At 39.3% G+C, this 22,487-nt stretch overlaps 1 protein-coding gene and 1 pseudogene across 4 annotated transcripts in view; one reads left to right on the forward strand and one right to left on the reverse strand.

The window, feature by feature from the left end:
- STIL (STIL centriolar assembly protein) overlaps nucleotides 1-22,487 on the reverse strand; it is a 64,133-nt gene that overhangs the window by 36,126 nt on the left and 5,520 nt on the right. For all 4 annotated transcript variants that reach the window (XM_075555798.1, XM_075555788.1, XM_075555793.1 and 1 more), the window contains 8 exons: nucleotides 21,051-21,155; nucleotides 18,876-18,988; nucleotides 16,954-17,141; nucleotides 15,145-15,392; nucleotides 10,650-10,733; nucleotides 6,869-6,955; nucleotides 3,363-3,513; nucleotides 1,927-2,036 (listed from right to left, as the gene is read on the reverse strand). In XM_075555798.1, coding sequence (XP_075411913.1) covers nucleotides 1,927-2,036; nucleotides 3,363-3,513; nucleotides 6,869-6,955; nucleotides 10,650-10,733; nucleotides 15,145-15,392; nucleotides 16,954-17,141; nucleotides 18,876-18,988; nucleotides 21,051-21,155 — 1,086 coding nt within the window. The remainder of the gene's footprint in view (nucleotides 1-1,926; nucleotides 2,037-3,362; nucleotides 3,514-6,868; nucleotides 6,956-10,649; nucleotides 10,734-15,144; nucleotides 15,393-16,953; nucleotides 17,142-18,875; nucleotides 18,989-21,050; nucleotides 21,156-22,487) is intronic.
- LOC142428932 (NADH dehydrogenase [ubiquinone] 1 alpha subcomplex subunit 5 pseudogene) lies at nucleotides 2,378-3,164 on the forward strand (annotated as a pseudogene).

A 22,487-nucleotide genomic window follows, 5' to 3' on the forward strand; every position in this document is an offset into this window, starting at 1 on the left:
CAAAGATGCTCTAAGATAGTATCCAACTTTATGTCATTTGGAATGGAAATCTAATAAAATTTTATCAGTCACTCCACCCTGTCCATGACATTGATAAGGTTTTATAACAGGAACTAACAAATAACAACAAAAGGTAACAATGATATAAAAGCAGCAACCACAATTTACTGTCTGCATTCTATATAGTATGCGTCTACTGAGCACTTTTCATATTTTTAAACGTGATCTCTGAGCCACCCTTCTGGATGGAGTCCACAGTAGGCAGAACAATGGCTCCTGGGAGATGTTTGTGCCTCATTCCCTGAGACCTGTTATCTGACATGCGAAAAGGGACTTTGCAGATATGATTATGGATCTGGAGGATGCACATAGAGAGGCAAAAGGACCAGAATCAGAGAACATCTAAGACAGAAGCAAAGGTCACAGTGTGGGAGAGAGTTTTGAAGATGCCCTGAAGATGGCGTACGGGGCCAGGAGACAAGGAATGCAGGTGGCTTCTAGAAGCTCGAAGAGGTTAAGAAAACAAAGTGCCCACTAGCTCCTTCAAAAGGAATGCTGCTCTGCCAACGCCTCGATGTTAGGCCTGGTTCAGATTTCTGACTCTGGACCACAGGGGTAACGCAGTCATCCTCTTGAAATCATTGAGCATGAACTAATGTGTTACAGCAACAATAGGAAGCCATGCTGGCGCAGTAATTCCTATCTCACAGACAGGATACTGAAGTTAGAACCAGGACTGCGCCAGAGATATGTCCAACAGCATAATGTAACTGCATAATTATTAGGTATGCATCTTCTATAAATAGTTGACATTTATTTCAAATTTGTATCATAGCTAATATCCACCTATTAGAATTCAAGTGTTAAGATCAGACAAATGTCACACAAAAATAGAAAACATCATTTTCTTCTAAAAGGCACTGCATGATTAATAATGAAAAGCTGTACTTTATATCTTCCTATTTCTCATGCAAGATACTAAACAGATAATATTTTTAAAAATTGAGAACAGGGCAAATCAACAATTTGGATGTACTAAAAATAAAAGTAGCTTCTACATAAGAGAGTCAAAGAATGAACCAAGGCAAATCTCATTTTGAAATGAAGCTATTAAACATTTGGCAAACACAGAGCAAACCAACGATATTGAAGGTAACATGGAGAATACTCTAACACTGAACTATAAATAAAAGGCATACAGAGGAGGACCGAGTCTGCATCTGTTTTTGCAGATGGCCGTACCCCCAGGCCATCACAGAGCGCAGTAATACAAACAAGAAGGCTACCCTAAATAATATCTCCTTTTCCACCACACGGGGGAGTCTGTTTATTGCCTGCGAGTCAACGCTGACTGAGGCCACCTTCTAGGAGAGCTGCCCTTGAGGACAGGGTGGAATGCCCGTGAGCTTCTGAGACGGTAACCCTTCACAGAGGAAAGTACCCCACCTTTCTTTCCATGCAGCAGCTGCGAGGTTCCAGCTGCTCACAGTCAGGTGAGCAGTCCAATGGGCAACTACGGTGCTCTCACTGACTCAAAAAGTCAGAGTATTCTCCAGCTATATTTCTTAAAAAGATTTTTTGTTTGTGTTTTTAAAAGTAATTCTTTGGATCTGCCTAGGTATAAAACTCTAAGGAATGGAATAACAAACAAAAGGCAAATTAAATACAAATAGGATGTTTTTTGCTGAAGCAAAAGTGCTTCGTGTAGTTTTTGCTTTCTCTGTATAATAAATCAACTCAAAGACAACCACTGAGTTGTCATTTCATTAAAATTACCATGCAATTCCTACTGCACATGAAGGAATGCATTTCACACCGATATCCACAGTTCATAAGGTTAATAAGTAGTTTCATGAGAAATAATTGGGAATTACCTTAATTCAAAAGAAAAAAGAAAATGAATACATGAAAATAGAGATCCTTTACCTCGTAATTGAAAGATTCTTGGAAACCTTTCGGAAAAATTCTGCTTCAGCATTCTGGCTTTCAGCAGTCATTTCAAAATAGATTGGATTCTTGTCAGATGATTCAGCATTCTGAAATGAAGTAGTTCACACTTTGAGATACGACTTAAATAAAACATCAGAGGATTCTAATTAGACAAAAAAGGCAACTGCAAGCCACGGAGGAAGGGGAGAGGACTGAGGATTTTTGATTTCTACACCTGTACCTTTTTCATTCAATCTGTCCAATGCTCCCACATAAGTGAAAAGTTAAACATCTCAATTAAATAACTAATGTACTAATCAATGATTAAGTTATAAGTTATGAATGAAATATACCATTTAAAGGATATATTCATAAAGTAGAATTATATTATTTAATTTAAGCTAGGAGCCCTGGTGGCATAGAGGTTACACATTGGACAGCGATCCACATGAATGAGTTTGAAACCAGGTCCACAGGAGGATGACTGGGCTTTCTACTCCCATAAATAGTTACAGTACAGGGAACCCCCGGGGGCAGTTCTACCCTGTCCTATTGGGCCCCCATCAGTCAGCATCAACTCGGCGGCACTGAAATTGGTGTGTTATTCCAATTAGTATGATTATTCTATATAAGTATTAATTTTTAAGTGTGGAAAAATCATGTTACATATATATTTTCAAAGTAACAAAAGAAAGCACAAAAAAATAAATTTAACCATCAACATCAGAAAACATTATTCATACATTCACTAAAGGTTGTAGATAAATACAAGCACATTGTTTTATAGATAATCTTGGATTCCTTCTTGTAATTTGGTTCTGTAGATATGCGCTAAGATTTACTAAACAAAATTGACACTTAATAAAGATGATTATAGGTTGGTGAAGAAGACCACTGGCCTGGTGGGATTGGTAGTATGTGACTTAGTCCCCACGAGAGACGAGGAATATTATACACAAAGATCTTAAAAAAAAAAAAAAGATCTTTGATGTTCTTGAGCAAATCCTAAAACTGCAACCTATAAAAGGATTCAGACGAGATTACAAGGAGAAGCTAACTATGGTTAAAACAGAATCTGATGGTAAAATATGAGAAGACCTTCAGGGAGGGCAAATTGAGGAAGGGATTTTGCAGGCTGCAAAGGAACTAAGTCTGGAGAGAAAAATGACCCAGTGGAAACCATGGGCGCCTCGAGCGGAAGAGCCCCTGCCAACCAGTGAAAATGGCCAATATAATCCTCATTATGTGATTTTATTGTGCTGATGGAGAAATGGTGCGATTAAATACTGCTATATGATTTAAAATAAAGATAATTATAAACACACAAGTCAAATTGTTGAAAGAGAATATGAAAGGGTAAAGACCATTGTATCTAATCTGCCAAAGCAAAATTCCAAATAATCATTAATTTACTAAGCAATCAAGTCACTTACTTTGAAAAGCTGTAATGTTTCCTTGCTGGTTAGTAGCTGAAATTGAAGGTCAGTAATCCCACTGCCACAAGGGAGGCATTCATAAAACTCAGGTTCCTTATGTGTCATAGAATAGAGAACTAGGATGAAACTTCCAGATTCTGAAAATACCCTGAACAAAAACACCCATTTAATTAAAATTTCCTGAGGATAGCAAGAGTATACGCACAGAATTTCATGTGAGTCTCCCAATTTTTGAAAGGAAACTGGGAAGCAGATTTATGCTTACTTTTTCATGTCGCTCATTTTTAATCTTTAAATACATTTTTATTAGAGAATGCATACTCCTTATAAAAGCTTTGAAAATAGCAATACATAAAATAGAAGATAAGCCCATGTTCTAGTTTCGCATACAAACTTCCAGAATTTATTCTTAAGCATACAAAAAACCATTTTATATAACTTAACAAAATAGGGTTATATTATATTCACTATGTACCTCGCTATTTATCATTTGAAAATATATCTCAGTTCTCTTTCTGTCATGTTTTATATGTCTCATTATTTTAGGCAACTACCCAATCATATACTTTATGAGTCACAACTGATTTACATAAACTTATAAAAAATAGATAATTATGAAGTCATCAAAGTCCTTAAAAATAAACAGGGAAAACAACTGTTGAGTGAAAAATAACCTGGGGATATGTTACAGCACCCATAAGATAAAGCAGTGGGGGTAGGGAGGCAGAATGCTGGACAATTCAGGAAACACAAAGGTGCTCAGCTATTACTTGCTGAATGAATGAGCAAATGCTCGTGAAGGAGAGGGGAGAAAATGTATGAACATTTACTATGGTGATAATCATAAAGCTGTACAGTCTTTTTGCAGAAACATGGTGGTCCAGTGACTCAATGTTCAGCTGCTAATGACAGATGCCACCTGCCCCCCAGCAACTCTGTAGGAGAAAGACGCGGCAGGCAAGGAAAGCAGTCTTAGAAAGCCAATGGGGATCCATCCGCTCTGCTCCACTGGATTGGGATGAGTCGCAATGAACTCAAAGGTGAAAGGCATTTCTTTGGAAGGCAATGACATTATCTACCATCATTTTCAATTAACCCAGGAGAAACATTTAGAAACTTATCCTACAAATGTACTGGCAAGTGCACACAAATTAGACACAAAATATTCAGTCTAGCACTGTCTGTAAGAGCAAAAGCATCTGTTTGAAAATATATAACATATATTGCATCCTGTTCAGTTCTTAAAAATGCGCTGACTATCTGTACAATAATTTCCAAGCTCTACTGCTATAGAGAAAACACAGCAGCATACGGGAAAGAACGGTGCGCAGCCTTTGCTGGGAGGGCATTATTCCCAGTGCATGGACTACTCCAAGAATTGAGTAAAGGGAGATTCAACTTATATATTTATTTCAACCGTTTATTGGCATATAATTCACATAGCATACAATTAAATAGTTCAATCACATCAAGAACAGTTGTACGATCAAGGGGAAATTTATTTCCATGTGTATTGCTGTGTATGTCTGATTTATCATCATGCACTTGCCTTTGCAGTAAAAATGTTTTTTTAAAGTCCACTACAACTAAGACCTGTCTTGGAAGGGCAGCCAGCATGTTCCTTGGAGACAAAGATGTTTCTTTGTGTACTAGTAGCAGATTGTACAACTTGATAAAAGATTTGTAAGGTAACAAATTTAAACTCAATTGCAGTTGTCATTGAAAATTAGCTTATTTATAAAATAGCACGCCAAGTATATGTTGGAATCCAAACCCCTATACCGGTGATGCGATCCTGTTTGGAAACCGGGTTTTGTTATGTTAATTAGTTTAAAGCAGAGTAGAGCTAATCTTCTTCCTTCTGAATTTTTAAAAGAACAGAGATTAGACACAGAAGCACTTTCATACAGTGATACCTCCGTAGTCCAATGGCTCCAAGCTCGAGCTTTCCACAACTCGAGCGCTGCTCTCACACAACATGTAGTGCTTGTGGTAGTGCATTAAACACTTGGCACTGTGCTTTCGCCTGCACTTTATTTGTGTAAATAGCAAGTTAGTAATATAAGCAGTAGAGCTGAGAGAAAACTGAGGACCACAATGGAGTAAAACAAAGAAATAATTGCGAACTTTGAATCAATTGGTTGTTTGTCTCATTTGGCAGCTGAATACAACATGGCTCACTCCACATTATCAGAATTTTGGGGGAAAAAAGTATAATTAAAGCGGCTAATATAGCCAAAAGGAGTGAAATTGTTAACAACGAAACAAAGAACCCAGACCATCGAAGAGTTTGAAAAGTTACTGTGAATTTGGATAAATTAGAAGCAACTCGATGGCGAGAGCACACGGAAGACAGTGATACGCAAGGAGACTAGATGGCTCCACAGGGATCTCATGAAAACCGTTGAGGAGCGAGTGCTGAGCAGCCCCAAGGGTTCCAAGCCAGCCACGGCTGCTGCGACCCACTCACACAGAACAGCCACACAGAGTAGTGAGGCCGGGGCCCAGCGCGATCTGGACCTAGCTGATGAATTTGTGGCTGAATGTGCTGAATAGGTGGACACTTGAGGGTTTCGTTCCCCAGCAAGTGTTCAGCTACAATGAAACTGGACTTATTTGGGAAAAATTATCCAAAAGGACCTTCATTACTAAAGACAGTAAGGCACTGCCAAGCTACAAGCCTATGAAAAATAGGCTGACTCTGTTTTTGTGTGGGACTGCTAGTGGGGATTTTAAAGTGAAGCCCATGTTAGTATACCATTCTGCAAATTCCTAGTTTTTAAAGAAGATATAATGAAAAATAAGTTCATTTTACTTACTATATTGTGTTTTGATATTTAATGTACTTATTTATTGCATTCAGATGTTTAAAGGGTATTTCCACAACCTAGAGCTGTGTTGAGGTCCCAGAAAAATTAATTTATAAGTGCAATTTTGGGGCCTCAAAACCAATTACTTGGTTTTTCTTATGGGAAAAATGTGTTCAATCCTTGAACTTTTCAGCGTTTGAACATGAATTTGGAACGAACTGAGTTAAACAATCGAGGTATCACTGGTTAAGGAGACATCGATGTCATCTGAGAATTGCCAAGGGACCAACGCGGTCCACAGCTACAGATAAGGAAGGCATTAACAAGGCCCTGATGAGAACTTCCAGAAGTTAAGTTTCTGTTCGTTAGACATCTACATGTGGCATTTGTGTTCCAGCAGCTCTAGGCAACACACTGGAGCAGATGATCTGCTTTTCCACCTCTAAAAAGCTTATTTTCTGTATTAGAACTCAACGGCTAGACAAGTGAATTTCTTATTTTCAGGTATGGAATAACCTCATCCTAATTGTGTAGTTTTGCTGAATTAAAAAATGCTTTTCTTAATGAGATTACTCATCTGCTGTATAAGTATTACAAAAGGTTATGGCATTGCATGACTTTTAAATGAGATCAATAAAATATGATCAGCCCCAAAAGATCAAAATAAACTACAAGAGAGGAAATATTACTTGCCTTTCTTGAAAAGAAGAATTGAATATATATCGCAAACAGCAAGCCCATGTGTGAGGACTATAAACATGAATAATTCCAGACAGCCAACTAAAAGAAAAAATAATTTAAAAATTTTAAAAATGCAATTACTCACAAATTAATACTTACTATAACTTGTATTGAGAAGCTCTGTTGGTGTGGTGGTTATGAAATGGGCTGATAACTGCAAGGCCAGCACTTTAAAACCACCAGCTGCTCCGAGGGATAAAGATGAGGTTTTCTACCTCTGTAAAGAGTTACTGTCTATCTAGATAAGATAGGTGGGATAAATAATCGGAGATGAAAAGAATGGGACCAATGGCTCTGGGGGGATATGGGAGAAGGGGAGGTGGGAGAAAGGAAGGGGGAGGGGGAGAACCAGCCCAGGGACAAGAGAACAAGTGAACTATAATCAATGGAAGGAAGGTCGTAGGATACCTAGTGGGGCTGAATCAAGGGCAATGTAGCAGGGAGGGATTATGGTACTTAACATGACGGTGGGACAAGTGGCAAGTAAAAGGAAATGGAAGAAAGAACCAGGAGGCAAAGGACATTTTTATAGGCCTAAATACAGGCATGTACCTATGTAAATATATATATAAAATGAGAGCAGAATAGAACTGTGTATTCACATCTATACGTTAAGAATTGAGATTGTACATGGACATTGGGCCTCCATTCAAGTACTCCCTTAACACAAGAACACTTTGTTTTAACAATACGGCAGTCTGTGATGCTCACCTTCCAGACACAATCACTGAAGACAAAGCGGGTGCAAAAGCAAATGTGGTAAAGAAAGCTGATGGTGCCGCTGCGGTCTTAAGGGCTTGAAGATGAACGAGCAGCCATCTGGCTGAGAAACAGCAAAGCCCACATGGAAGAAGCACACCAGCCGGTATGATCATGAGGTGTCGATGGGATCATATATAAGGCATCTAAGACCCAGAACAAAACCATACCCAAGGTGAATGGGGTGGGGAGGGCATGGAGTGGAGACCCAAAGCCTATCTGAAGACAATTGGACAACCCTCACAGTGGGGTCACAGGGAAAAGATGAGCCAGTCAGGGTGCAGTATAGCACTGATGAAACACACAACTTTCCTCTAGTTCTTTGGTGCTTACTTCACCCCACTATCATGACCTCAATTCTATCTTACAAACTGGATTAGACCAGAGCATGCACACTGCCACAGATAAGAGCCTGCAACACAGGGAATCCAGGATAAATAAACCCCTCAGAGCCAACAGTGAGAGTAGAGATACCAGTAGGATTAGGGGAGTTTGTGGGGAGAAAGGGGGAATCGATCACAAGGATCAATCTAGAACCCCCTCCCAGGGAGATGAATAATGGAACAGTGAGTGAGGGGTGATGGAGGACCATGTAAGATATAGAAATAATAATCTATAACTTATCAATCAAGTGTTCGTGTTGGAGGGTAGGTGGGAGAGTGAGGGTAAGAAATGGGTAGCTGATATCAGGGGCTCAAGTGGTAAGAGAATGCATATGAGCAAATATGCTTGACACACTGGATAAATATATGGATTGTGTTAAGAGCTATAAAAGCCCCCAATAAAAGTATTAAAAAAAAAAGAGTTAAAGAGATCCCCTTGCAGAGGGGTCTAGAGGAGGAGATAAGTCAGTCAAGGTGCGATGTAGCACCGATGAAGAATACAGCTTTCCTCTAGTTCCTAAATGCTTCCCCCCTCCCCATCATGATCCGAATTCTACCTTGCAAGTCTGGCTAGACCAGAGGATGTACACTGGTGCAGATAGGAGCTGGAGGCACAGGGAATCCAGGGCGAATGATACCTTCAGGACCAGGGGTATGAGTGGCGATACTGGGAGGGGAGAGAGACAGTGGGTTGGAAAGAGGGAACTGATTACAAGGATCTACAAGTGACCTCCTCCTTGGGGGACGGAGAACAGAAAAGGGAGTGAAGGGAGACGTCGGACAGGGCAAGATATGACGAAATAATAATTATAAATTATCAAGGGTTCATGAGAGAGGGGGAAAAAAAGAGGACCTGATGCCAAGGGCTTAAGTGGAGAGCAAATGCTTTGAAAATGATGAGGGAAATGAATGCACAGATGTGCGTTACACAATTGAAGTATGAGTTGTATGATCCCCTAATAAATCGTTAAAAAAAAAGAGTTACAAACTCGGAAACCCACAGTTCTACCCTGTCATATAAGGATGCCGAGCAGTAATCAACTCAAGGGCAGTGCGTTTGACTTTGGTTGGACAACTTACATTATATTCTTCTCAAAGTACTATGATAGATCCTGGGTATTCACCAGCAATACAATGCAAGCTTCACAAACAAAAAAAGCTATAAGCACTAGATCAGGATGATTATTAAAAGGAGAAAGTACAGAATTACCTTCTTTTGGTTCTCCACTTTAGATGTGGGGGCGAAACTGGGAAACAGACAGAAAAGCAGGAGGCTGGAACAAAGCTGCCTACAGATAATGGATGCTTGCGCAGCGGTTCTCAGCCTTCCTCCGGCCGCGACCCTTCCAGACAGCTCCTCATGCTGTGCTGACCCCCAACCGTAACACTATTTTCATTGCTACTTCGTCAGTATAATTTTGCGACTGCTAGGAATCAGGCAACCCCTGTGAAAGGGTCGTTCGACCCCCAAAGGGGTCCTGACCCACAGGTTGAGAACCGCTGCTCTAGAGGAAAGGGTGGTTTTTGCATAAAAACAGCTGCATGCAGTTGAGAGAACTAAATGCTGCAGTGTAACGGATAGGTTGTTGCTAGGTACCAGCAAGTCAATTACAACACACAGCAACCTCATAGAGTACGACTGTCCTACTGGGCTGTCTTGTTTTAATTATTCAGTTTCCATGCTATAGTCAGGTCTTTCTTCCATGGAGCCACTGAATGGATTCGAACCCCAACCTTATGGATAGCAGCTGATAGCTTAACCAATTATGCAACTAGGATTCCTTATAACTTACACAGATAGCCTAAAACATAAGGGACTCTTAATATTCACCTGGGCATCAATTACCCATAGCCAATAAGAGCCCCATAGCAAACAGACTGTAAGGGTACTTAAGGGTCTATAGAACACTTGTGCATTTTCATCTTTTAATTCCGTACATACTGCCTGCTCATATAAATACCCTTTCCCACCAATCCTCTTTTCAACCATCCTGACCCTTAAAGGGCCAGCTCATGTAAGAAAATGTCCTTTTCATAAATAACTTGTCATGCTCAGGTCTATACTGCTTGTTTCATACTCAATCATATACTTCTTTATTATCTTTTTATATGTGAATACCTGAATATTTATCTCCTAATTATAATTATAAATTCCTTGGGAAGCTTTATAACCTAACATAACACCAAACATATTGTAATGCATATGGCAAGTACTCAAATTACTACTGATTGAATATAAATGTCATTAGCCGTTAGCTCTAAAGAGAAAGCCATTCACCCCAAAGAGAATTTCTATAAAATTATCTGGCAGCGAATTTTATTCAGTGTCAAGGTGCCTCAGGGCAGAGGGCATAAAGAAGGCTGGAGGAACAGGGCTCGTAGGCCTGTGTCTCTTATATATTGGAGTTCTTATAAAATCCAGCCAAATCTTGTTTTCTAGCTGATTCCAGTATTAAAAAAAAGGAACAGTTAGGAACAACTGGCCTTTGTGGCTGATTTAAAGATTCATCATATATTCACTTAAATGCTTACCATAATTACTTTGATATATGGTTAGTTAAAAAGATTCTCATAAACAATGCAAAACTTACATTCCCACTAGTGGTAAGGAAGAAACCTTGGGATCAGATTCCAGCAAAAGTAACAATTTGCGTGTTTCATCCATGGTAAGGTATCTAAATAGAAGACATTTATTTAAAAATAATGGAAAATATTACATGATATACTTTTACCTGAAAGAGATGATTATTCTAAATATAGAACAAGCAAATTTTAGGTAGGGAGACGGTTCAAATTGAGCAGTGGCTCTGAGTTACCCACGATTCTCCATGTGTGAGCACAAGCTCTTGGATCACAGAGAAAATGTCTTTAGAAAGACTGGTGAGAAGAGATTTAATATTTTAAAACCTGAAACTTTTAAAATGGTCACTAGGAATTAACCATTCTTAAAAAAATGCTTCCCAAAGTATCAACATCACTTACTTTGATCAAGTGTTCAAATTAAAGCAAGCATTATTTTTGAACTGATTAAGTTTCCGTGGGAGCAATGAACTCCCCTTCACTGGAAAGTCTAAGCATCCAGGTGATTTGGCAAGGATGCGACCGAGGGGACCACTCATTGAAGGACCCTGACTTAGGTCAGCTACATTCAAGTTTCAAATCTGACAGCCCTCCAACCACTAAAAGTAATTATGAAAGAAATCTGGAACCATCAAGGGGGTGTTTGAAGCTCCTTCTATCTTACACTTACACTTTCAAAAATATGAAAAACTGCAGAACTGTTGAGATTCAAAATAAAATGATTGTTACGCTATAAAAACGAAGCATTAATGATATAATAACTTGATAGTACCATTGAGAATATATTTTGTTGCTATTATAACCTTAAAACAGAGATAATAAATTTATCAGAATATATTATAAGATTACATCTAAGTTGGCAGATTTAATTATCAAAATGACACTTGGTCCTGCTTTGGAAACTCTCCGTATAACTTGTCCACCTAATAAAACCGTTGAAATGTATTTCTTTGAAATAAAGAAATACTTGAAAGAGTCAACTCAGGGTTCAATGATTTTTCCAGGCCGCATGCACACACCTTCATGCTAGTCTCGCACGATTCAAATGCACCATGATAGCACATCATGTTTTATGTTTACATGTTAAGATGAGAGCTTCAGAAAGTTCATGGAGAAACTCCATTAAAAAAAATTTACGTTTCATTGACATTCAAGGGGGGGTACCACCCAAAAAAATCCACAATTTTTTTCAAAGCTCTGTATTTAAACTTTTTTTTACAAAATAACCATATCACTTTCAAAGTACTCTCCATTATACTTAATACATTTCTCAGATCTGCAATTCCAATCTTGGAAACATTTTTCAAATGCATCTGTTTGGATGACTGTGTTCTTCACCTCTTCTACATCTTCAAATCACTGTACTTTCATGGCCTTCCTCATTTTAGGAAACAAAAAGAAATCTCACGGAGTGAGGTCAGATAAGTCCGTGCGACAGGAGAGATGTGAATTTTTTTTTTTTGGCCAAAAAACTGGCACACTGAGATGACTGCCTGAGCAAGTGCATTGTCGTGGGTGGCAAAACAAGCTCCCTGTCTGCCACAAATCAGGCCTTTTTTGTCGTACATGGTTATGCTATCTTTTCAGAACCTCTACATAGAATTGTCTGATCTGGGGGAAAGAATTCCAAGTGCACACCAGCCGACATTTTCATCTGTTCAGGAAGTTGCCAGACATCCAGAACAAGGTTTGTCATCAGTCAACATTTTACCTTTTTTGAAACAAGAAAACCACTTGTACACTTGGGTTTTTTCCATTGTGCCTCCATTGTAAGCTGTGTTCAATATCAAATAGTTTCTATGGCATTTTTCCTGAGCAGGAAACAAAATTTCACAGCCTCATGCTGTTCTCTTAAATCAGCCATCACAAAACATAAGATTCGAGCAAAACTACTTTTACAGAAAAATTCACTGTGACCAGAGAGAACCCTCGCAGGGATGCCACTGAGTGAGCTAACTCACAGTGAGCAGCTTAATGCTCACCTAGCGGGAAAATGGCACACAACAAAAACTCTGCTCGCCCGGCACAATTCCGACCCCACCTAATTCACAGATCACACAGTTCAATGGTGCAAACATGACTGTAAATAGATGTGCAGTTAACACTACAATCATTTTTCTCATTCTCTTTTAACTCCATATTTTCATGAACTTTTTGGATGTCTCTTCATACTTACCCCGTAAGTGTGCTTCCTTGTTTGTTTTTCCCCTATTTATGTATGTGGGTCTTTAAAAAAATTGTAAATTAGGTGAGGTTTTACATTTCAGATCATCCACTTTGTACTCAACAGTTTACTCCACCCAGTAGTTGACTCCTCCTCTGCTCCCTCTTGCCGACACGAGACTCCACTTCTCACAAGTTCACACCAGTTTCCTGTTTAAGCGATGGCTTTATTTTCCCTCATTTCTACCCCTTACTCTCTCCACATCTGCTTCTTTTAGTATAAAAGCCTTTCTTGCTTGTTTTCCCTCTTTTCTCACAGTGGCCCCCCTATACCAGTTGTCCTTCTGTGATCCTCCAGCTTCACTCAGCCTCTTCTTTAGGCCCATCTGGGCCAGGAGGTGTTTCGTGGTTTTCTCATTGCTTTTTAATGATGCAGGGTGTTATGTACCCAAGTTTCTCTCTCCATTCTTCTAGGAATCGGCATTTATTCTCTCTTTTCCTTTCTTCCAATTAGTCTTCTTCCCTGTCCTTTACACTCCACTACCTCAGCTCTGCTTGGTGGTCCACGTGGAGATGGGAGACGGGAGGGCAGGAGAGGGGGAGGGGAAGGAGGACAAGTGGAAAGGGAACAGGGGAGCGAGGACAGGGAGAAAAGGGGGAGCCGACCAGAGGCCAAGGCTCCTTGTTTTTTTTAATATACACTTATTTCTAGTGCTTAATCCAATACCTAGGCCAGAATGGAGGCGAATGTCAAACCCAATAGATGTGTCTAGGCAGGAACAGGGCAAAGCGAATGAGGGAGAAGAGAAGAGTGACGTCCCGGGTTAATAATGGCAGCAGCACACCAAGGATTATTAACAGAAGGACCTCCCTCTTTCTCACTCTCTTTTAAGGAGACATTTTCAAAGAAGGAGACGTGGAGAAGACTGCATAGCAGCAAAAATCTTTAGGCTCTAGAAACCTAACAGGAAGTTGGGTAGAGTCAATGGGAAAAGAAGCCAGAAGTGAGTTCCTTTGGGTTCCCTCTGGTCAGCCTAATTTTGAAACATGCCAGTATTGCCTGACCTGGTTCAGCAGCCAGCAGGTACAGAAAGTGCATGAGGATGCAGGGAAGCATCCCTGCCGAGGACTAGAAAGCACGATTTCCTGGCTTCTGTTTTCTAAGAAACCTAAGCGTCCTGGCAGGAAGCAGAAGATACTGCTTTAGCTCCACAAGGAAACTCTACTCTCATGTAGTTGGACAACTGGGTAAGTAACAGTTCTTAAACCTTTTATTACATTATGACCTTTCTTTATGATGGACACTAATAAAACTACTTAATATAAATAAATTCTCAAGCCTCCTTAGGTTTACTGTTAGTCAAATTAGAGTCATAAAAGCAAAATAAGGTCCAACCAAGGTGTGGGATATAAAGAGGCTTTCCCCAGTTTGCTTCCCCCAAATATGTCAGACCTAGGACACTGCTTGCAACTAATGGTAAATGATTGTCAAGTTATCAGCCATCCAGAAGGTATCAGCCATCCAGAGCAGTCAGACTACTGTCTGGTCCACCGTAGGTGGGGCTCACTCCTTGCTGTTAAGGACCATGGATTGCTTTCCCTGAAGGGCTCAGAATAAATCAACCAGCTCAAGGACAATCATGGTTAGGGCACCATCATGAATCTAGGATCCACCCATCTTGTCACATGTGTACCCCTAAACCCTCCTTATCACATATACACCCCTAGATCGTCCCCTCCCATTGTTGTATTGCCTATGATACTACCCCTTCCTGTGACGTATGTCGTTACCTGTTGTCACGGACTACATGCCCCCAAATATATAAAAGCCTTGGTTAGAAAGAAATCGCTCTCTCCTTGCACACCTCCACGTGGACCATCAAGAGAGGCTGAAGTGAGCCTGCTACCATGAAATGTGTCTGACTCCTTTATTTTACTCTCTCCTAGCTCTCTTATTCTCTATGACTTTACTGTAACCTTTATATATTGTAGCTGCACAATTGTGCCTACCAGACCCATAATTAGTTGTTAGAGGCTGGCTCTCCTGACACCAAGGCAACTGGGAGGGATAAAATGGTAAGAGGATAGTTTCTCCTTACATTTTTAAATCACAAAAATTCATTATAATTTTACCATCAGTTTTTCTTGTGATAATGGGTACAATTCTTAGAGAAGAAACTGTACATTTAGCAAAAAAGTTAACTTTTATCTTCTTTGATAATTTGGCATGCCACTTCAAATCTCTAGCATGTACACAGACCACACAATTATATTATGTAGCCATCCTGAAAATGCATGATTATAACCAATATTTTAAATTTTAGATTAATATTCCTTACTTACCCATATTTATAGGTTCCTTGAACTTGAGAAATACTCAGATTGCTGCTCAAGTTTCTTGCCAGGGCTGTTGGAATTATGGGGATAGGCTTCACAGGTGTGCATTTAAAGGAATTTGCTAGCGTTACTGCCATCCAGTGAAAGTCTAAATCCAGCGTGTCCAAACTCTCCCTGGATGATATGAGAGCCCGTAGGGAAAGCAGCTTACCACAGTCCAAGGAATCTTTGCTACATACATGGTGCTGTAGCGCCTAAGGAACCAATATTATACAGTTACTTTAAAACTCTGAAACATGTCCACATCTCTACATGCTTTTGTTTAATCTGCGGTGTATGTGTGTGTGTCCACCACCCAACTTTCAGTCTGCACTACTGTGGAGGCTGGCATGTGGCTATGATGTTGTGTCACTGGCATTTATTTCCCATATCAGCAGGGTCACTCATGGTGGCCAGGTTTCAGCAGCATTTCCACACAGAGAGACTAGGGAGAATCCTGAAGATCTAATTCTGAAAACCAGTCAATGAAAACCTTATGAAAAAAAAAAAAAAAGAAAACCTTATGGCTCATACAGAATATTATCCAATATTGGGGAAGAAACTTAGCCCCTAAATTGGAACCAAAAAAAAAAATCACACCCACTGCCATCGACTCAATGCTGACTCATAGTGACTGCCTTGTGGGTTTCTGAGACTGAACTATTCATGGGAATAGAAATCCAGTCTTTCTCCTGAGAAGCAGCTGGTGGTTTCGAACTGCCTTCTATTTGGACCATAGCCCACTCCACCACCAGAGTAACCACTCCACCACCAGAGAAAGCACTCCAAACACATAATGGCCATAACAACAGCCCCAAAATGGGCAGGGCCAGGCCCCGCTTCACTCGGATGTGTATCAGGTGCCAGGGGGTGGTGCACAACACTTGACAACAAGCATCCAGCGTATCTTATACTGACAACAAAATGAGCTCTGACGTGTAAGACTTTCTTGCTCTTATTTCTTCCCTGTGACCAAGAAGACTACATGTATCATTATTTCAAAGGAAATTAAAATGGACTGCCTCAAACTTTATTATAAATTTCAAATTAAAAAAAATTCAAATTTATATTCCAGTAGTACTTCAACCTTCTTTCTTTTTCTTTTTTTCTTATTACTTCAACTTTCTATTGGGAAATGTTACCCACAGTAAATATGTACATAGGGAAAGGGGAGGAAATAGATATCTAAAGTCCATTCCACATTGATTCCTGTCACTCCATTGTCAAGTTAGTTCTTATTTTAGAGTTGTTCAATCTCACTGTGTTGTCCTTTCTAGTCTGACTACATACTAATATGCCCCTCTAACATGCGCATCTGGTACTGGTATCTCTGACTTCAGTCGGCCTTCCCAACCAAATTAACCACTCATGACTTCACAGTCCTTGTTCTTTTCAGACATCTCCAGTGACTCTACAGAACCCACATGACAAAGTCCAAATTACTCAACCTTGCATGCAAGAGCCTCTATAATTTGGCCGAAGGCCGACTCTACTTTTTACACTGACAAATCCAGCAAAAATCTGTACCCACAATGTCAGCCTGAGCAGCTCTCACCTCTGTCCCATCCTGTTCCTTCCTCTTTCTGGTGTGGCAGATTGCTAACCACATCCCCTACCCAGCCTTTCAGCCCTCAGAAAAGTATCTGAATTTTAGATCAATAAACATCATATCATGAATTATGAATTCTTCCCTAATACTGGTTAAAAAACACACACTATTCTTAGTTTGACTCTTAGGTTGAATGACAGATAATGAAGTTATCAAGTGGGCCTCACCTTAAAAACTGAACTGAAGTCATCTGCATTGTGAACTATCATTTCTTTTGAATAAAGTCCTTCAGTATCAACTTTACATGGAATCAAAAAGTCCCCAGGAAGAGAAGCAGTTGGAGATCTTTCTGAAGACTCAGGTACTTCTCGACCAGGATCAAAGCGATCTATAGTCAACGTCACACCTTCTTCATCTAAAGAATAAAGAAAACACCTATCATATTGCATGCTAATAAAGAAATGTGAACCGAGAGGTATTACTGAAACCTGACTGAAGGTTGAACATGATACTGGGACAAGAGGAAAGTAAAAGGAAATAACTAGGAGGCAAAGGACATTTATAGAAGTCTAAATACAGGTATGCACATATGTAAATGTATTTATATGATGATGGGGAAATAGATCTATGTGCATATACTTATAGGTTTAGTATTAAGGTAGCAGATGGACATTGGACCTCTACTCAGGTACTCCCTCAATGCAAGAACACTTTGTTCTATTAAACTGGCATTCCATGATGCTCACCTTCCCGACACAATCGCTGAAGATAAATTGGCGCATAAACAAGATAGCTGATGGTGCCTGGCTATCAAAAGATATAGCATCTGGGGTCTTAAAGACTTGAAGGTAAACAAGCAGCCATCTAGCTCAGAAGCAACAAAGCCCGCATGGAAGAAGCACACCAGCCTGTGTGATCATGAGGTGTTGAAGGGATCAGGTATCAGGCATCAAAGAACAAAAAAAAAAGAACAAAAAACATAACACTGTGAAAGAGGGGGCGTGTAGGCAACTGGATATCCCCTTATAGAAGGATCACATGGAAGAGACAAGCCAGTCAGGATGCAGTGCAGCAATGATGAAACATACAACTTTCCTCTAATTCTTAAATGCTTCCTCCCCTCACACTATTATGATCCCAATTCTACCTTACAAATCTGGCTAGACCAGAGGATACACTGGTACACATAGGAGCTGGAAACACAGGGAATTCAGGATAGATGATCTCTTCAGAACCAGTGGTGAGAGTGGTGATACTGGGAGGGTGGAGGGAAGGTGGGATAGAAAGGGGGAACCAATTACAAGGATCTACATTTAACCCCCTCCCTGGGGGATGGACAACAGAAAAGTGGGTGAAGGTAGATGTCGGACAGTGTAAGACATGACAAAACAATAATAATTTATTAATCATCAAGGGTTCATGAGGGAGGGGTGATGGGAAGGGAGGGGAAAATGAGTAGCTGATACCAAGGGCTAAAGTAGAAAGCAAATGTTTTCAGAATGATGACGGCAATAAATGTACAAATGTGCTTGACACAATGGATGTATATATGGATTGTGATAAGAGTTGTATGAACCCCCAATAAAATGATTTTAAAAAGAGAACTCAACATTAAAACTCAACATTAAAAAGAGAACTCAACATTAAAACAAACAAACAAAAAAAACCCCCACAGTGCTCATACTAATAACATACTTTAAGTTTTTACTTTGAAAAAAAAATCACTTTAATTTTATATTCTGACTAGATTGTGAAGTCTAGGATAGGAAGGGTCAGGCTTCATTTATCTATATATCCTTGGTATACAGCAAGAAGAAAATTTAATACAAAGTATACAATGGACTTCAAAGTTTGCGGAAATTTCCATTATCTTTTAATTTTATTTTTCCACAAACTTAAAAAAATTATTTTATTGGGGCTTTTACAGCTCTTATGACATTCCATATATCAATTGCATCAGGCATGTTTGTACATATGTTGCCTTCATCATTTTATAAACATTTACTTTCTATTTGAGTCTTTGGTACCAGCTCCTCTTTTTACTCCCTCCACACTCCACAAACTTTTTGAAGGCCCCTTCTATTACAACAGTTTGCTAGATAAATTTGATGATCTATAATTGCATAAATAATTTTTAAAACAATACTACCTTGATCCACTGTGAGAGAACCCAGTAAAAAGCATGGCAGGTTTTTTTTATTCTGTCTAGCATGACGAAAAGCAAGTCGGATGGCTTTTTCAGTTACTGCAAGCTTTGGGTTTCTGAAAAATAACAAAAGTCATTTAAATATGGTGAGTCTGATACACTAAAACACTCTCATGCTAATCTATTATTGTCATTTTTGTGCCCCTTAAAGGCCTATGCCTACGATGAATTCTTTTATACCTGCCAAGAAACCGTGAAAATGGAGGATATAGATAGTTAAGACTCCTGATACAAGCATGTTGACTGTGAAAGAGGTTTAACAAGTGGAATGTTCTTACTGCAAACAAGATATCAAGAAGGAATGCTTTTGTCAGAATGTTCCTAAGCTACATCCAAAAAGAATTCTTCTTGAACTACAAGAACAAGTTCTAAAGACTGAAGTCTTTCTTTCTTTTAGACTGAAGTCTTTCAAAGATCTGATAAGACAGGTACAACTGAAAAACAGGCTATCTGAGGAAAATGTCAAGATTATGGAAAATTATTTCACAACCTAAGAAGCCGCTAGGCTATAAAGAGGTTATAAAACTAAAACTCCTTGCAGGTCTGGATAGAGCAGAGGATGTACACTGGTGCAGATAGGAGCTGGAGGCACAGGGAATCCAGGGCGAATGATACCTTCAGGACCAGGGGGTGAGGGGCGATACTGGGAGGGTAGAGGGAGAGTGGGTTGGAAAGAGGGAACCAATTACAAGGATCTACATGTGACCTCCTCCCTGGGGGATGGACAACAGAAAAGGGGGTGAAGGGAGACGCCGGATAGGGCAAGATATGACAAAATATTTATAAATTATCAAGGGCTCATGAGGGAGGAGGGAGCGGGGAGGGAAAGAAAAAAGGAAGATCTAATGCAAAGGGCTTAAGTGGAGAGCAAATGCTTCGAGAATGATTAGGGCAAAGAATGTACAGATGTGCTTTATACAATTGATGTATGTATATGTATGGATTGTTGTAAGAGTTGTATGCACCCCTAATAAAATGTAAAAAAAATAAAAATAATAAAATAAAACTAAAACCTTTATGTAAGTTTTTGAAGCCAAACCAAATGACATATAATTTGAATCTCTTCCGTGTAAAGTTCTCATCTTAGTAAAGCTATGTCTAATGTCTAGGTACTGCTAGACCTTCTTTTGCTGCAATGCTAACCTGAGAAATTTTAAAACAATTGTTGGTTGTTAAGAAAAGCTTTTATTGTAGGATTCTTTGCCAAATTAGAGCTAAAATATATTTAAACATTTTAAACTCTCCTATCATAAAACGCTGCCTAAAATACATTTTATTAAAATTAAAACTCTATCTTGAAAATGTACAAGGTCATCAGCGAAACCACTGTGAAAGGGAGGAATGCCTGGAAACCACAGCAGAAATGAGCCACCTCTTCTGTTATCATTTTTCTCCAGGTCCCTACTTAACTGTATGAACAAGACCTGGGCTTCACAAGTTATGAAGCAAGTCTCCTATTGGTGTGAATAAAACGTTGTTTGAACATGGCAATACCCACTTATTCACATATCCCATTTGTGCAAACTAAGCAAATGTACATCACTACTGAATACAGAATGTAAAATGATTAAATATTTAAAGACATATAGAAGAGACTCTAAACTATACTCTAGGAACAAGATACTATCAAAACTGATCATGCCAGACAGTTTGGCAATACCTAAAGAAGGAACTGCAATTCCTAAAACATTACCAAAGCACCCAGCACTCTCGCTCCTAAGGACAGACCCCAAAGACCTGCAAACAGGGTATCAAAAAGATACTTGAACACCAATGTTAACTGCAGTTCTGTTCACGACGACAAAATCAACTCAATCTTTTCATGGTTTTATCGACATTATGCTGAAGCATAATGAAAAATCGTGTTTTTTTATTCTTCTCTCCTGAATTCCTACACTACTCAAGACGCCTTGGTTTGTGGAGTATTTTAAATGTGAATTTCTCCTAAAAATGAGGAACAGATTTAAGAAGAAGCAGAAGAATCATTTTGTCTGAGATCTCCTACATAGAAAAGAAATACGACTTACCTGAGCAAACTGATCAAAGTAAGCAACTCTGTCATACACATTCTTCTAGGACTCCTGTTTATACTAGTTTGGTCGGAAAAGAGAAACATACCTGTAATAATTAAGATGTAAGTAGGTGAAATCCCCAATTGGAGTTTGGTTCCAAAGTGCACATTTTGATGGAGGAAAGTAGAAAGGTACCATCTTTGAAGAAAATCTTTAAACAAAATTAAAAAACACTTTATGATGAAAGTGCAAGGAAAATCAAATTTTGCAACAGTTAACTTTTATTACATGAAAGAATTTGAAATTATAAATTTAGAAAAGTTGAAAAATATTTATGAAGAAAAAAGGACACTCACTTGTAATCCCAATTATCAGGAGAACACTTCAAATTGGGGTATAACCCTTTCCTTTTTCTATATACACACAGTATTACATGTCAAAATATATCTTGAAATGGTCTTTTTTCAGTGAACCTAACGCCATTCCTCTTCAATTTGTTATTCCAGGTATAGTAAAACATATGATTAAAAGTGGCCAATACTAGTCGATTTCAGCCACTAGAAACGAGGATATTGCTCTTTATGCACCCTATTTCATTTAAAAAGAAATCATTGTATTGAGGGCTCTTAAGCTCTTATCACAATCCATACATCCACGTGTCAAGCACATTTGTACATATGCTGCCATCATCCCTTTCAAAACATTTTCTTTCTACTTGTGCCCTTGGTACCAGCTCATTTTTCCCTCCCTCCCTGCTCCCTCATGAACCTTTGATAAATTATTATTTTCATATCTTACACCATCCACTGTCTCCCTTCACTCATCTTCTGTTGTTTGTCACCCTGGGTGGTAGTGGTGTTATATGTCCATCACTGCGATCAGTTCCCCCTTTCTGCCCCCACCCTTTCCCCTACCCTCATGGTGTTGCTATTCCCATTATTGTTCCTGAGGGGCTCCTCTCTCCTGGACCCTGTCTTGGGAGCTCTTATTAGTACCAGTGTATAGGCTCTGGTCTAGCCAGATTTATAAGGTAGAATTGGGATCATGAGAGTGGGGGTGGGGGTAAGCATTAAAGAACTAGAGGAGAGTTGTGTGTTTTGTCGGTGCTACTGCATCCTGGCTGGCTCGTCCCTTCCTTGTGACCCTTCTGTGGGAGATGTCCAATTGTCTACAGATGGGCTTTGGGTCTCCACTCCACCCTCCCCTAGTTCAAATTAATATGATTGCTTATTTGGGGTCTTCTGATGCCTGATACCTGAGCCTGTCGACACCTCTTGACACATTCCAATTTTTAATGGATGTTTGAGCAGTTTTTATTTAGTCATGCTTAGAAGTACCAGTCATACTTAAAAACACAAGTTTTGATAACAGACACACCTAGATTCACATTCCAAATCTGCTACCAAATACTGTAATTGCTGTATGGAGTCAGAAAAATTACAGTTCGTTACATACGAAGAAGATTATAAAGCTTTCCAAGTCATAGCAATTCTGTATGGCAGGGAGAACTGCTCCTGTGGGTGTCTGAGTCCGTAAATCCTTA

Source organism: Tenrec ecaudatus, chromosome 1 (genome assembly GCF_050624435.1).
Source record: "Tenrec ecaudatus isolate mTenEca1 chromosome 1, mTenEca1.hap1, whole genome shotgun sequence".
In the NCBI taxonomy this organism is placed as follows: Eukaryota; Metazoa; Chordata; class Mammalia; order Afrosoricida; family Tenrecidae; genus Tenrec; species Tenrec ecaudatus.